The sequence below is a fragment of the Microtus pennsylvanicus genome, chromosome 2, assembly GCF_037038515.1.
Source record: "Microtus pennsylvanicus isolate mMicPen1 chromosome 2, mMicPen1.hap1, whole genome shotgun sequence".
Taxonomy (NCBI): domain Eukaryota; kingdom Metazoa; phylum Chordata; class Mammalia; order Rodentia; family Cricetidae; genus Microtus; species Microtus pennsylvanicus.
This window is the reverse complement of record NC_134580.1, coordinates 114164122-114177711: the sequence shown is the minus strand read 5'-3', so window position 1 is coordinate 114177711 and position 13590 is coordinate 114164122. Positions and strand designations below refer to the sequence as shown.

General features: G+C 38.4%; 1 protein-coding gene across 1 annotated transcript in view; it reads left to right on the top strand.

Moving 5' to 3' along the window:
- The window catches only part of Pak5 (p21 (RAC1) activated kinase 5), a 244618-nt gene that overhangs the window by 151356 nt on the left and 79672 nt on the right, over positions 1–13590 (top strand). The window contains exon 3 of the mRNA XM_075962295.1: positions 9471–9685. Coding sequence (XP_075818410.1) covers positions 9482–9685 — 204 coding nt within the window. The 5' untranslated portion in view covers positions 9471–9481. The remainder of the gene's footprint in view (positions 1–9470; positions 9686–13590) is intronic.

Sequence of the window (13590 nt, the reverse complement as noted above, 5' to 3'; positions counted from 1 at the left end):
ATCTTGTAGGTATCTGTGTTAATTACCATCTACTTCAAAAAGAAGCTTCTCTGGTGAGGGATGAGAGGTGCATTAATCTACGGATACAAAGATAATTAAGTGGGAGTCAGTTTTAAACTATGTCCATTTAACAGAAAAATGCAATGTAAATCCTCCCAGAGCCTATAACTGTCTAGACACAGGTTCTTGGCCTCAATAATGGTACCAGTTATGGTTTTCAAGCTTGTGGGGACAAGTCCACAAGAAGAAAGTAGTTGGTTACTCTCCTGAAGTCTATGACACTACAGTACCAGGGGCATGTCTTGTCATGCTAGAAATTAATGTATTTCCCAGAGTACACAGCTGGGTAAGGTGGATGACTGCCTTTTTCTTCCATTAGCATGCATAACATCTTTCAGTACTTTAAAGGCTATCTAGTAAAGATGAAGTTTCCAGATTAGTACCAGTTTTCTTCTTCTACATCCTATGACTCAGATGTGTGGTTTCTTCAGTAATAGTGAATACCCATCAAGTGCAGAACTATAACCAAGAGTCATGACATCAGCCTGCAGTGTTTGGAGGCCTATGGGAATTCACTGATCAACAAATCCCGAAGAGGGAACCCATTCCCGGCACTAGATTTTATTTATTAGTCTGTGGTTTCTAGTAGGGGCATTGCCACCATATTATAAGACAATGGTATTTAAACTCTTTATTGTTCTACGTATATAAAATTTTTGCATGTTTCCTCTCACTTATGAATATTAACTTTGAAACTTCATAAATGTGTACTTCATTTGAGAAACCTATAGAGATCCAAAAGTTAGAAAGTGCCCATTGTGAGGGGAAGCTTTTAAGGAGGTGTAAATTGCAGTTGCATAGAGGATTAAATGGGATTAATGAGACAGGAAAGGTTAGATTGGGTCAAGGATGAGAGGGTAAAAAAGGGAATAAGGGAAGGGATAATTAACACTAAAGACCTTTGGAAAGTTGTTAGACATTTTAATGGTCCACTGTTGTCATTAGCTTCTCACTTTAGTCATAGGGCTTGAAACCATATCACTAATTAGTTGTCAGAGATAGAGTTTAAAGGTCAACTCTACTCATCCAATATTCTTTGAGATGCTGATAGGGACATGAACAAAAGATTGTCTAATAGCTTGAGCTCATCTCTCCCCATCTTGTCTTGCCCAGCCTCATCTGTAATATGGCTCTTGTCAGATAACTACTTCATTCCATGCATGTCTGAATTCCTAGCACATATTTGTCCCCTCTCTACTCTTATTGCTATTAATATAAAATGTGTGTAACACGGAGTTCACCATATTAATTGCTTTTAGACATACTGTTCATTGAGATTTAGTACCTAAACATTGTGTACAGACATCATTACCATAGTTATCTTAAAATGTTTCTGTAGGCTTGTCAGAAACAAAAGCTATCTAGGTCAGATTCAGTCTCCTATACATCTCTTTTGATGCCTGACAGCAGCCAACTGAGGTTATGATGTCATTTCATTTTTCAAAGCACATGTTCTAAGATGTAGACAAGTAGTTTGCCCTGAGTTGCAGAATTGGCAGGTGTTAAAGAACTTGGGTTGAAGTTCGAGCAAACAGTTCCAGTTTTCAACCTCAATGATACAGTAAGCATTCAGTGAGTAATCGGGGTATCTGGGGGGAAATGGTATTATTCAATAAATTTGTTTTAATGTTTGCTTTTTTTAGATAATTTCATGAAGAAAAAAGTTTCATAAAATAACAGCTTGCTTTTTTACACTCATCAAACTTTAAGTCCCACTCTAGGGTCAGGAATCCAGGTACCAAACAACTGAAAATAGTTTAAAATAGTCGTAGAGTACACACAAGAGGTGGGGGACACCGAATGGCTACTAGATTGGTTGTGTCTTGTGTGAACATACCACACCACTAGCAAGCTCTGAACCCATGCTCTGGACCCAACAAGGAAGTCAAGTTCTCAACCAATGTAGTTCTCAAGGACAGCAGCTTTTGAACTCTGTCCATGACAACTCAGAACCATCCAGAGCAGTGCTGGTTATCTCTGTCTACTTTGCAACCATGAAGATCAATCTTGTTTTCATAAACATTAATCCAAAGAACAGATTTTTAAATGGTTTTATGATACTCTAATATAAAATTCCTAAGTATTAGTTTTAAGTTGACTTTAAAATACCTCAACAAAAAATGTATAGTTCATAAAGTATACAAAATATAAAAATTACTGACCAACTCTCTAACAATTTGTAGTTCTTTCTGATTTACCATGACATTTCTTCAGGTTTTACCAGGTCATTTTCCCTAGTTTTTGCACACACACACACACACACACACACACACACACACACACACACACAAACACACACACAACTCTAAAGGGTTAGAGGGAGTTCCATGGTATCCCATGATGTAAGGCCTAGATCGTTTGCATCTCAAATAATAAACTGGACAAGATACAAAGTGGTGTCAGTGAAATATAAACTTACTAACAGTGAGATCAAAAGGATAGCACATGACTCAGAAATCACATGACTCAGGATACTCAAGTTCTTTCTTGGGTTTTCTTATATGTCTAAACAGAAAGAAGAGTCAATTCCCAGGGGCAGCCATGGGATTCATCTTTGCCTTGACTGACATATGAGCTGTTATACAACTTTAAATGATTCTCCTGTTAGTAGGCAATAGATTCTCTAATTTTAAGCATATGTATATCCCATCATACACATGCATGAGTAAGCATGAAGTTTTCCTTGATTGTTATCTTCAAAGACAGATTTGCCTTCACTGTGCTTGTACCCAGTACTCTTTAGGTCAGCCTTGTGTGTCTCTCCTCCCATCAAGAAGTAGAGGAGTGCTCTATTATATTGTCCTGTGAATGGCCCCCATAAACCTATGTTTGCTTGGAGCTAGCACTATTAGGAGGTGTGGCCTTGTTAGAGTAGATGTGGCCTTGATGGAGGGAGTGCATCACTGTGAGGAAAGGCTTTGAGGTCTCATAACGCTCAAGCTACACCCAGTGTGGACACAAGTCCCTTTTGTTGCCTGCAGATCAAGATATAGAACTCTCAGCTCCTTCTCCAGCACCAAGTCTGTCTGCAGGCAACCTTGTTTCCTGCCATGACAATAATGGTCTAAATCTCTGAAATTGTTTTCTTTTATAAGAGCTTCTGTGATCATGGTATCTCTTAACAGCAATAAAATAACTAAGACAGTAGATCTGTATTATAAATAATACTTTTTAAGGACTTCTATCCTTTAATTCTCTGCTATTGGCATAAGAACTTAACTGATTCAATCTGTTAATCTCGCCTACTTTCCTAAAATATTTTTTCCCTATTTTGTTCGTGTCAGTAAAGGCCCACTTGTTCCATGATTCTCACAGGTGGGGCTATTTCAGTTTTTGCCTTTTTCAAAGATTATTTTTTTTGAAACAACCTTATTTTTTAAAAAAAAACTCCCTTGTTTTTCAAAACACTTCATCTTCCAATGTGATCTGCATTTTGTTGTTTTTTTCATCTCTCAGATCATGAAGTCTAGTTTTATTTGGGAGAGTCCTTCTCCCTCTGCCTATGGATCCCAGGCTTAAACCATATATATAATTGTTAGTTTTGCCCAAATGTCATTTCAAGTGAACATAGTTTAGTACAGAGGACAATGCATTGCCTGGCAGTCTTCGAGTCAATAGCAACACTTCAGAGGCAGGTGTGAAGTGAGGAAGACTTGATTTAGCCACCTCTTAACCAGATCACTTAGACAAATCAAGTTACTTGTAAGCCTTGTGACATGCCTGTAAACAGAAGCTAGTATGTAACAGAATTATCAGAAGCAAGCACATGTGTTCCTGAGTTTGCCTCATACAAAGGAATATGTGGATCTTCATAGTTATTAGTATTGTGTTGTTTTCAAAGGGATGCTTTCAGTGCTTTCTGAAAATCTGGAGTCAGCTCTTTTAGAAAAGAGAACTCTGTTCTCAAAGAAATTTCTGCGATTTGGAGTCACCATGAAAACAAGCCTCTGGGCATGTCTACAAGGGAGTTTCTAGCATGAAGGGGTTCTGTCAAAAGATTATTTTTAGAATCTAATGAGGTGATTATTTGGAGTTTTTTTCTTTCAGTTTGTTCATATAGTGAATTGCATTAACAAATTTTCCTATGTTGAACCATCCGTGCATCTCTGCGATGAAGCCTACGTGATCATGGTGAATGATTATTTTTTGATGTATTCTTAGATCCAGTTTGCCAGTAGTTTATTGGGTATTTGTGCATCTTTGTTGTATCTTCGTGTGGTTTGGGTATTAGGGTAACTGTAGCTTCATAAAAAGAGTATGGCAATGTTCCTTCTGTTTCCATTGTGTGGAACAACTTTAGGAGTATTGGTATTAGCTCTTCTTTGAAATTCTGGTAGAATTCTGTGCTGAAATCATCTGGCCCTGGGCTTTTTTGATTAGGAGACTTCTAAAGACTGCTTCATTTTTTATGAGTTATAGGTCTATTTAAATTGTTTATCTGATCTTGATTTAATTTTAATATGTGGTACCTATCCAGAAAATTGTCCATTTCTTGCAAATTTTCCAATTTTGTGGAGCACAGACTGAGTTAACTCAGATGGAAGTAGCCACCTTAGATATGAAAGCCCCATTCCATGAGTGAGGGTTCCACACTGAATAAAACAACAATGAGCCAAGCACCAGCGTTCAACTCTTTGTTTTTTGACTGTAGACACAAAATGAGCATCTGCCTGCAGGTGGTGCTGGCATGGTTTGTTTGCTACGATATGCTGTGGTCTGGAACTGGGAGCCAACAGAATCCTTCCTTCCTTAACTTTTTTTTGTCAGGGTATTGTCTAGATCAACAAGAAAAGTAACAAATACACCCACCAGACATATTTTCATGTCCTTACTGGTTGTCCCTCTGTTGCCTGGTGCTAAGGAACACTGGGACACTATCTCCATCTTCCACCTGGATGAAAGCAGCAATGGATACATTCACTATGCATCTCTAAGATTCTATTTCTGATTCAGTAAAATGAGAATTTCACTAAGCTATTGCTTTAGAATTTAGAACTGATTTTTTTCTTCAATTTCCTTTTGCATTTCTAATTCTGTGGCTCTTTACTGTTATTGTTGGTTTGTTTTGTCTTTTCTTGATTTAATGGTTGATTAGTTGGTTGGTTGATTTTGAAACACAGTCTCACTATGTAGAGCACTATGTTTTCAAGCCTGTGATAATCCACCTTCCTGAGTGCTGAGACTTCAGGCATATGCTATCATGCACAACTGTTTCCTTTTAAAACTTACCTTACCATTCAAGCAGATCTGTGATTAAATACCATTTAAATAATGGCATATAGGATCACACAATACTGCAGACTTAAATTAATTCAACCACAGGTTTGCTCTTCACCATTCCTAGGTACATTGTTAATTCATTTATATTTTCTTTTTATATGCACTCACTTGAACGGCATAGAGGTCTCTGGAAAAATTCACAAATAAAAAGGAAATAACAAGACATTTCTGTTCTAATTCTAAAAATGTTTGTTCTAGCATTTTCATTGTTTGTTCAGGTATGAACATGTGCAAACAAACTCTTCCCAAATGATGTTTTCTTTTTAAAAATTATGAAAGCGAAAATCTATTAAAATGACAAGTTGACTCAGCCAGTGAATGCTCAAATTATATTCCAGATGTGTTCTATGTTCAGCAAATAAAGCCAAAAGGTGGTTTATAGAGTCGCTAATTTGTAATTTTCTTCAACTAAAAATGCTCCCAGGAGTCAACTGCCCAAGTCATGGCATCACAATTAAGACTCTTTTGCATAGAGGCAGTTGTGTGATGGCTGATGTAGCTGCCCAGATTGGACTTTGCTGTTTGAAACTTCAGACCAACAAAAAATTGAAAAGTGATGAATGCAGGAAGTTGCTAGGCAGGAGGAATTGGTGTTTCTTATAGCTTTTCTCTATGTAACAATCGGCTTCCAAAAATAATGGTCCAAAGTATTTGTGTCCTAATTTGATAGGACAGAAACTGAGGGTTCAGCTCATCTGGGTAGTTTTCCTGCTGATGTGCTGTTCCATACAAAGAGCCACAGCTCCAAGAAGCAGCTCTGGTGCTTGGGATTAGCTAGGGTTGGCCAACATGACAATGGCTATGTGCTACAATAGGGTAACGCGACTTTTTTCCTTATGTGGACCTCAGGTTCTGAGAGTATTGGGAAGGTAAGCACCAATGGCTCAGCATGTTACATGCTTGCATTCTATAATTTTTTGTTGTACCAGATGACAGCAAATTATATATCAACATCTGGAGTCAGTGTGAGAGAGGCCTTAGGCTCTGTTGTCCCTGCAACAAACTTTCTTTCCTGATTCCTTCACTTTCTTACACTTCCGGTTTAGTTGCCCAAGTTTTAAGATCTTCAGACCTGTGTTTATTAACCCCCATAGTGGGGTGTGTGTGTGTGTGTGTGTGTGTGTGTGTGTGTGTGTGTTTGTATGTGTGTGTGTGTGTGGTGTTTTATATTATATATTCAAGTGATTAAAGAATTTCTCTTTCTTATTTTTTGTTTCCCTTTGTTTTTTTAGACATGGTCTTACTCTGTAGATTAAAATGAGCAAGAACTTACTAGATGGCCCAGAATAACCTTAAATTTGGGGTATTCTTTTTACCTCAGCCTGCCAAGTGTATTGGTACAGGCATGAAAATGAGACCCAAATAAACAATTTCTTTTTTTTTAATTTATTTATTTATTAAGGATTTCTGCCTCCTCCCCGCAACCGCCTCCCATTTCCCTCCCCCTCCCCCGATCAAGTCACCCTCCCTCATCTGCTCAAAGAGCAATCAGGGTTCCCTGACCTGTGGGAAGCCCAAGGACCGCCCACCTCTATCCAGGTCTCCTAAGGTGAGCATCCACACTGCCTAGGCTCCCCCAAAGCCAGTGCGTGCAGTAGGATCAAAAACCCACTGCGATTGTTCTTGAGTTCTCAGTATTCCTCATTGTCCTCTATGTTCAGCTAGTCCGGATTTATCCCATGCTTTTTCAGACCCAGGCCAGCTGGCCTTGGTGAGTTCCCGATAGAACATCCCCATTGTCTCAGTGTGTGGGTGCGCCCCTCGCGGTCCTGAGTTCCTTGCTCGTGCTCCGTCTCCTTCTGCTCCTGATTTGGACCTTGAGATTTCTGTCCCGTGCTCCTCTGTCTTTTAAATGTTTTCAAGGTCAAAAAAAATCAGCAAAGTATTTGAGTTGTTACCATCTTTTATTGATATCCAGATTACTCTAAAATAGAACCTATAAAGGATAGCTGGCGTCTTTTCTATGTTCTTCACATCTTTTTCTTGTGATAAAACACCTGGGAAAATCCCTTTGAAAGAAGAAATGTTTATTTTGGCTCACAGGCTGTGAGAGTTCAGTCCATGCTTACAAAGTCCCACACTACTGAACCTAGAAATGAGAAGAAACATAGCAGAGAACACAACTTCTTCATGTGTGCCAAGAAGCAAGGACCAGGGTCAGAGTCAAAAAAAGCCCATCAACCGGGCGGTGGTGGCGCACGCCTTTAATCCCAGCACTCGGGAGGCAGAGGCAGGCGGATCTCTGTGAGTTTGAGGCCAGCCTGGTCTACAAGAGCTAGTTCCAAAAAGCTATGGAGAAACCCTGTCTTGAAAACAATCCGGAAAAAAAAGCCCATCAAAGACTTCTATGGCTCAGCAGGTCCCATATCCAAACAACCCTGTTCAGCACCGACATGAGCTAATCACCTCTCAATAGCACCACCCTCTGGGAACCAAGTTTTCAATACTTGAGCCTTTGGGAACATTTCAGAGCCAAACCTTCACAGATGAGAGGGCATTGAGACTGTGCAAAATTGGATGTCTGTAACAGAATGTTTATACAAGCAGAAGATGAGGTAAGGACTTGAGTGAGCTGGAAGGCAGAAGAAAGACTTCCTAAAATACAACAATAAACAGTGACAAGAGGGAAGAGACGTTAATCAATGAAGAAGAAAAGTAAAATTGGGCAAAGGGAGAAAGTGAGAGACGATAGTAATACTAAAAAAAACTCGGCCTCCTGAGCTGTCATCACTGGAATTATCTGAATTAGTGCTTAAAACATAACAGCATCCTACTAAAACCAGGTTGAGGTACCCATCACCAATAAACCAATCAAAATAACAAATAATGACGAAAAAGCAGAAAAAGAATATTTAGTCTATATTACCACATTAGAATGAAGAACTGAGAGATCCAGTGACCTCCAAAGTTTGCCTTCCAGGGTTGGTATAAGGTTCAGGTTTAAATACAGGCCAAGGTGTGGTCCTGCATCATTCCTGTGTGCACCACTATCCAGTCTCCCCTGCAAGTGCTCCAGCATGTTCTCAGCACTTTGTGAAATCACAAACTCCCCTCTGGTCATCACCACATGTCAGCCTTTTTCTTCCCCCAGGATGGGGTTTCTGGGGCACAAATATCTTCAATCCTGCCAGAATGGTTATACAGTGAGGTAAGGAAGGATTCCCTAAGAAAGAAAAGTAAATGGTTTAAGAAAAAAAATATTATTACCATCTTTTATAAACCCACAGCTATATGTGGAAGGATTCCCAAAGTGGCGTTGTTTATTCTGCTCACAGATAATTACCCCCAGTCAAAAGCACACACCTATAATTTGGCACTCACCTGTGACCCAGTATCCAAAGCTGGGTAGCATCACAGGCTAGCAGAACCATGAAGCACAGGGTCACCATTTACTGAAGTTGATGCTTACAGGACCTTCTTTGGTCAGGTGGTTTTCTAAGTATTTGATATTTATTTCTGTCTATAATAATTGATTTATGTGCAAAGTAATTACTAGCTCATTTTTCATGTTGGTATGTGATCTTGTCACATACGTGTTTTAGATTTTGACTGCATACCAGACTTAGAGGTGCTTCTGCTTGAGAACTGGTCATCTTTTGCTTCAGTAATGTTTATATGGCAAACACGTTGGAGACATAACCCTTCGTGTGTTACATCTCTACAACTGTCAGCTGTGATCTAACAATGGCTCCTTTGGGATTGCCTGGTCTTGACTCCAGGTTGAGCTATTTCTGCTTCATATATCTCCTCTTCTAAAACTGAGGATTAGGAAGCATAATCTTCCTAATGAAACTTCATGGCAAGTACGTTGGGGTTGGAGCACACCGATCCTCCAAACACCCTCACCCCAGACTGGTTTATTGTCCAGATCATTAACTAGTATAGGTCACATGGGCCAAATTCAATATCAATGGGACAAGCAACTGCAAACCACAGGGATCGTTCAAGACAAGAACAAAGATTTAGAATGAAATTACCTAATCTATACAGTCTGAAAATCTAACTTTTATCTTTTGAAATTAGTATTGTGAGAGATAACGAAGATGATGTGATTAAATAATTTTTAAAAATGTCTTATCTTCTGGTGGCAAAATATAATAAAATGCCTATTTTCTTTTTGTATTTCACAGGTTTTTACATCATGTTTGGGAAGAAAAAGAAAAAGATTGAAATATCTGGCCCATCCAACTTCGAACACAGGGTTCATACTGGGTTTGACCCACAGGAGCAGAAATTTACCGGCCTTCCCCCGCAGTGGCACAGCCTGCTAGCAGACACGGCCAACAGGCCGAAGCCCATGGTGGATCCGTCATGCATCACACCCATCCAGCTGGCTCCCATGAAGGTATGCAAGGACTCTGTCTTCAGGTTGATCTTGTCAGATTTAGTATACCCTCTTTATAATCGCTCATATATTAGCCATCGTGGTCTTCATTTTGGAGCACATAAAAAGGAAATGCTGTCTTCAGATACTGATTATTATAAAAGTCAGGTATAAAATTAAACTATAAAATGAATTTTTATTTCTGTCAATAATATTTCTTTCCTCTGATAATATCAACAATAGCCCCAATCAACTATTTTACTGGAGGACATATTTCTGTGGTACTCTATTTACCCTCAGAGTAGTTATACTTTCTATTATAAAAGATGCAATGATAACAGATTTCAATAGCAATAAATCATATTTGTAAACATATGCATATCCTCACATATGTATCCATATGTATTATTTCTATTATAAATATGTGTATCTTCAAATTTACCTTCACAGCCTAAGAAAGAACTAACTCAAATATTAGTAAATAATTTCAGTCATGAATAGGCTATAATTCACCTGAACCAGCAGCTGGTAGGTTTTTAACAAAGAATGTCGATCCTTTCCTTTTGTTACATCCCAGAAATCATTCTAACTGATACAACAAAATGCAGAAACACAAATACAGGTCATCACACCTTCCACCTCACAGGAGCCATCAACACATCTTAATGTTTCATTTCTATTTCTTTTTAATTGTGAATTAGTATAATAGCAGAAATTCTAAATATTTTGATATATTTAAATTTTATATAACTATCATGATGTCACACTATGTAACTATCCTTGAATTTCCTTTTTTACTTAAGATTGAGATAAAAATTCTGATTCATACAAAGTACTTGAATTTAGTTTAAATTGTAACTTTTATAACTTACTCATTTTTCTAGAGAAGCATGCTACAAAATATTGCTATAATAAATAAAATTAACATGAAAATATGAGTACTTGATTTTCATAGTGCAGTCTGAGAACCTTAGGTTGTCAAACTATTCTCATAGTAATGGAGAGTCATTTGTCACTTTTGTTACTTACGGAGGATACAGGAGGCTTCTCCAGAAAGTAACATGTGCCATGCTGTCATCGTTGACACCTAAAAAACCCTGAACTTTACACTTTTTAGCTTCATAAGCTTCTTATTTGGGTGGTGAGCACCCGTGCCTTTAATTCCAGCACTTGAGTGGCAGAGGCAGGCAGATCTCCAAATTCGAGGCCAGCGTGGCTTACAGAGTGAGATCCAGGACAGCCAGAGCTACATGGAGAAACTCTGCCTTTTAAAAAGTAATAATAATAATAATAATAATAATAATAATAATAATAATAATAAGAAGAAGAAGAAGAAGAAGAAGAAGAAGAAGAAGAAGAAGAAGAAGAAGAAGAAGAAGAAGAATGGTGATGATGATGTAGTGAAAATCAAAGTTTAAAATAATTTCTTGTTTTGTAATATATTATACAGTAGATAGTTTTTAATTCTCACATAAACAGAAGTCTTTTGGATCCTGAACAAATCTGGGGAGTTCTTAAAACCAAAAAGTTTAAGAACAATCATCTGGTGTTCATATCAAATGGGATAGTCTGTGATTGCTGCACTTTGATCTTCATACTGTACTCATTTTGCTTATTTTAATTGTTCTACATGAAAAGAGACTTTTGTCTTCTCTAGTTGACTGTTAGTGGTTGAGTCAGCATCAAGTCCAGAAAAATTACTAAATGTAATATTCTATTATAATTGAATACAATTTCTCTAACCTGACAGTTCAGAGATATGTAAATGCTTATATCCTTTTAGACAATCCCTTACCTATTTTAGCCTCTTCAAAGAACTTCAAGGAATTTTCTTTTAGAGACTTACTTTATTATTTAATTATGTGGACTTGTGTGAGAGAGTACTTGTATATGTGCATACTTGCATGTAGGTGTCCTTGGAGGCTAGAAGGGTGTCATTTTCCCTGGATCCGAAGTTACAAGCAGTTGCAAAACATCCGGCATGGGTGCTATGAAAACAATTCAGGTCTTCTAAAAGAGTAGCAAATGCTCATGACCTCTGAGTGTATATGTATATATATATATATATATAGATAGATAGAGAGAGAGAGAGAGAGAGAGAGAGAGAGAGAGAGAGAGAGACTAATTTCAAAGATCCTTTGTGTGTGGGGGTGCTTTAATTGTTTGAGAATCTTACACAATGTATTTTGATCACATTTGGCTACCCACAACTCTTCCGAGACCCATTCCACCTCCATAATCACACAGCTTCATCTTTTCTATTTTTTTTTAAAATTCATGGAGTCTAATTAGTCTTTTTCAAATACCCCTGGGTTTAGGGCCTGTTTGGAAATGTGATTGAGCTACCAAGAGTCATATCCTTAAAGAAAATTGGCTCTCCCTCTCCTAGAAGCTACCAATTGCCAATATCTCCTCAGTTAAGGGTGGGACGTCCCTTCCTGATGGGATACCATCTGGCTTGAGCTTGCTCAGATCTTGTGCATGCAGTCACTATGACTGTGAGTCATGTGTTTGATCTTGTGCATGCAGTCACAATGACAGTGAGTTCATGTGTCCAACCTTGTGCATGCAGCCACAATGACAGTGAGTTCATGTATGCAACTGCTCTTTTGTGTCCAGAAAACACTTTTTCCTGTAAGCATGTGTCCACCGAACCTTTTAGGGAGATTTAGGGTGATTTAAAGGTCCCATTCAGGGCACACCACTCCATGTTCTCTACATTGACTGGCTGTGGGTCTCTATATTAATTGTCGTTGACTTCACGAAGAAGTTTTTCCACTGGGAGTTGACCATGTGTGTACTGGTAAGTCAATGATTGCCCTTCAAAGCCTCCCAACAGTCTTCTCTTTATCCTGTGGTGGCTAAAAGTTGCCAAGCTGGCTCTCCTGGGTCATCTTCATCTCTGCAATTGTCAATATTTTATAACGTTCTGAAGTTGGGGCTTTCTGTCTTCCTTTTTAAATCTTCTACATCTGGTAACTGTGTTAAAAATAACCTTGTTAGACAAAACAGGTAAAATCAAGAGAAGAGAACCTCCAAGTTCAGCTGTTGGATTTGGGGAGATCACTCCTTGTTTTCTCCTTTCTTGTAGTTTCTGTCAGAAGTGCCTCAGTGAATGAGTCCTCCTTCATAGCTTTGTAATTCTCTTTCTCCTTGCTCATGCTTCATACTAAGAGTCTAAATATTTTTAACTCTGCCAACACAGTCCAATGTCTGTGACAGTCTCTCATTCCTTTAATATGTTTTTAAATGCATGTTCCTAAACGATAGGACAACTATATGTTTTCTAGCATTAGTGGGGCTATTTATTTTAGTGTCCCCTCTAATTACTGAGAGTAGTCATCAAGGAATCAAACTATAGCAGATACTTGCCACACTTTTGTCTGAAAGAGATTCCCAGAAACCGTGACAGGGAGGAGTAACCCAGAGAGACTCTTTTGACTTTGCCTGCTTTTTGCCCTACACTGTGGTCCTCACATCACCTTTCAGATTAACTCAGTGACCTCTGTCTTCTTTATTGTCATCCTGATAGTTTCCATGTGCCATAGATTCAATCCGCTACAACTTTCCTCTGCTTTAATATAGTTTTAGCTCTTTCTAGTTTTATAACTATCTCTACTGTGATACATGTTGGGTATAGAAGCATCTATTTTGGCTCTTGAAACGTGATGCCATAATGTTTACCCAGCTGGACTTCCTCTTTCCCTTTCCCAATGTCTGCCTTGGTGAAGAAACACCGAAATTTACCTAACAACTAGGCAGACATTTAAATGGGAAATATTCACAGCCAGGAAGAAGAAACAGTACAGAGACCCTGTGGCAAAAATAAGTTCAGTTGGTATAAAGGGAAAATAGAACACCTACAGGGGTGGGACAGAGAATGCCAGGGAAAGAGGAGGGAGATGTCGCCAGGTGGGAAGCAGTAA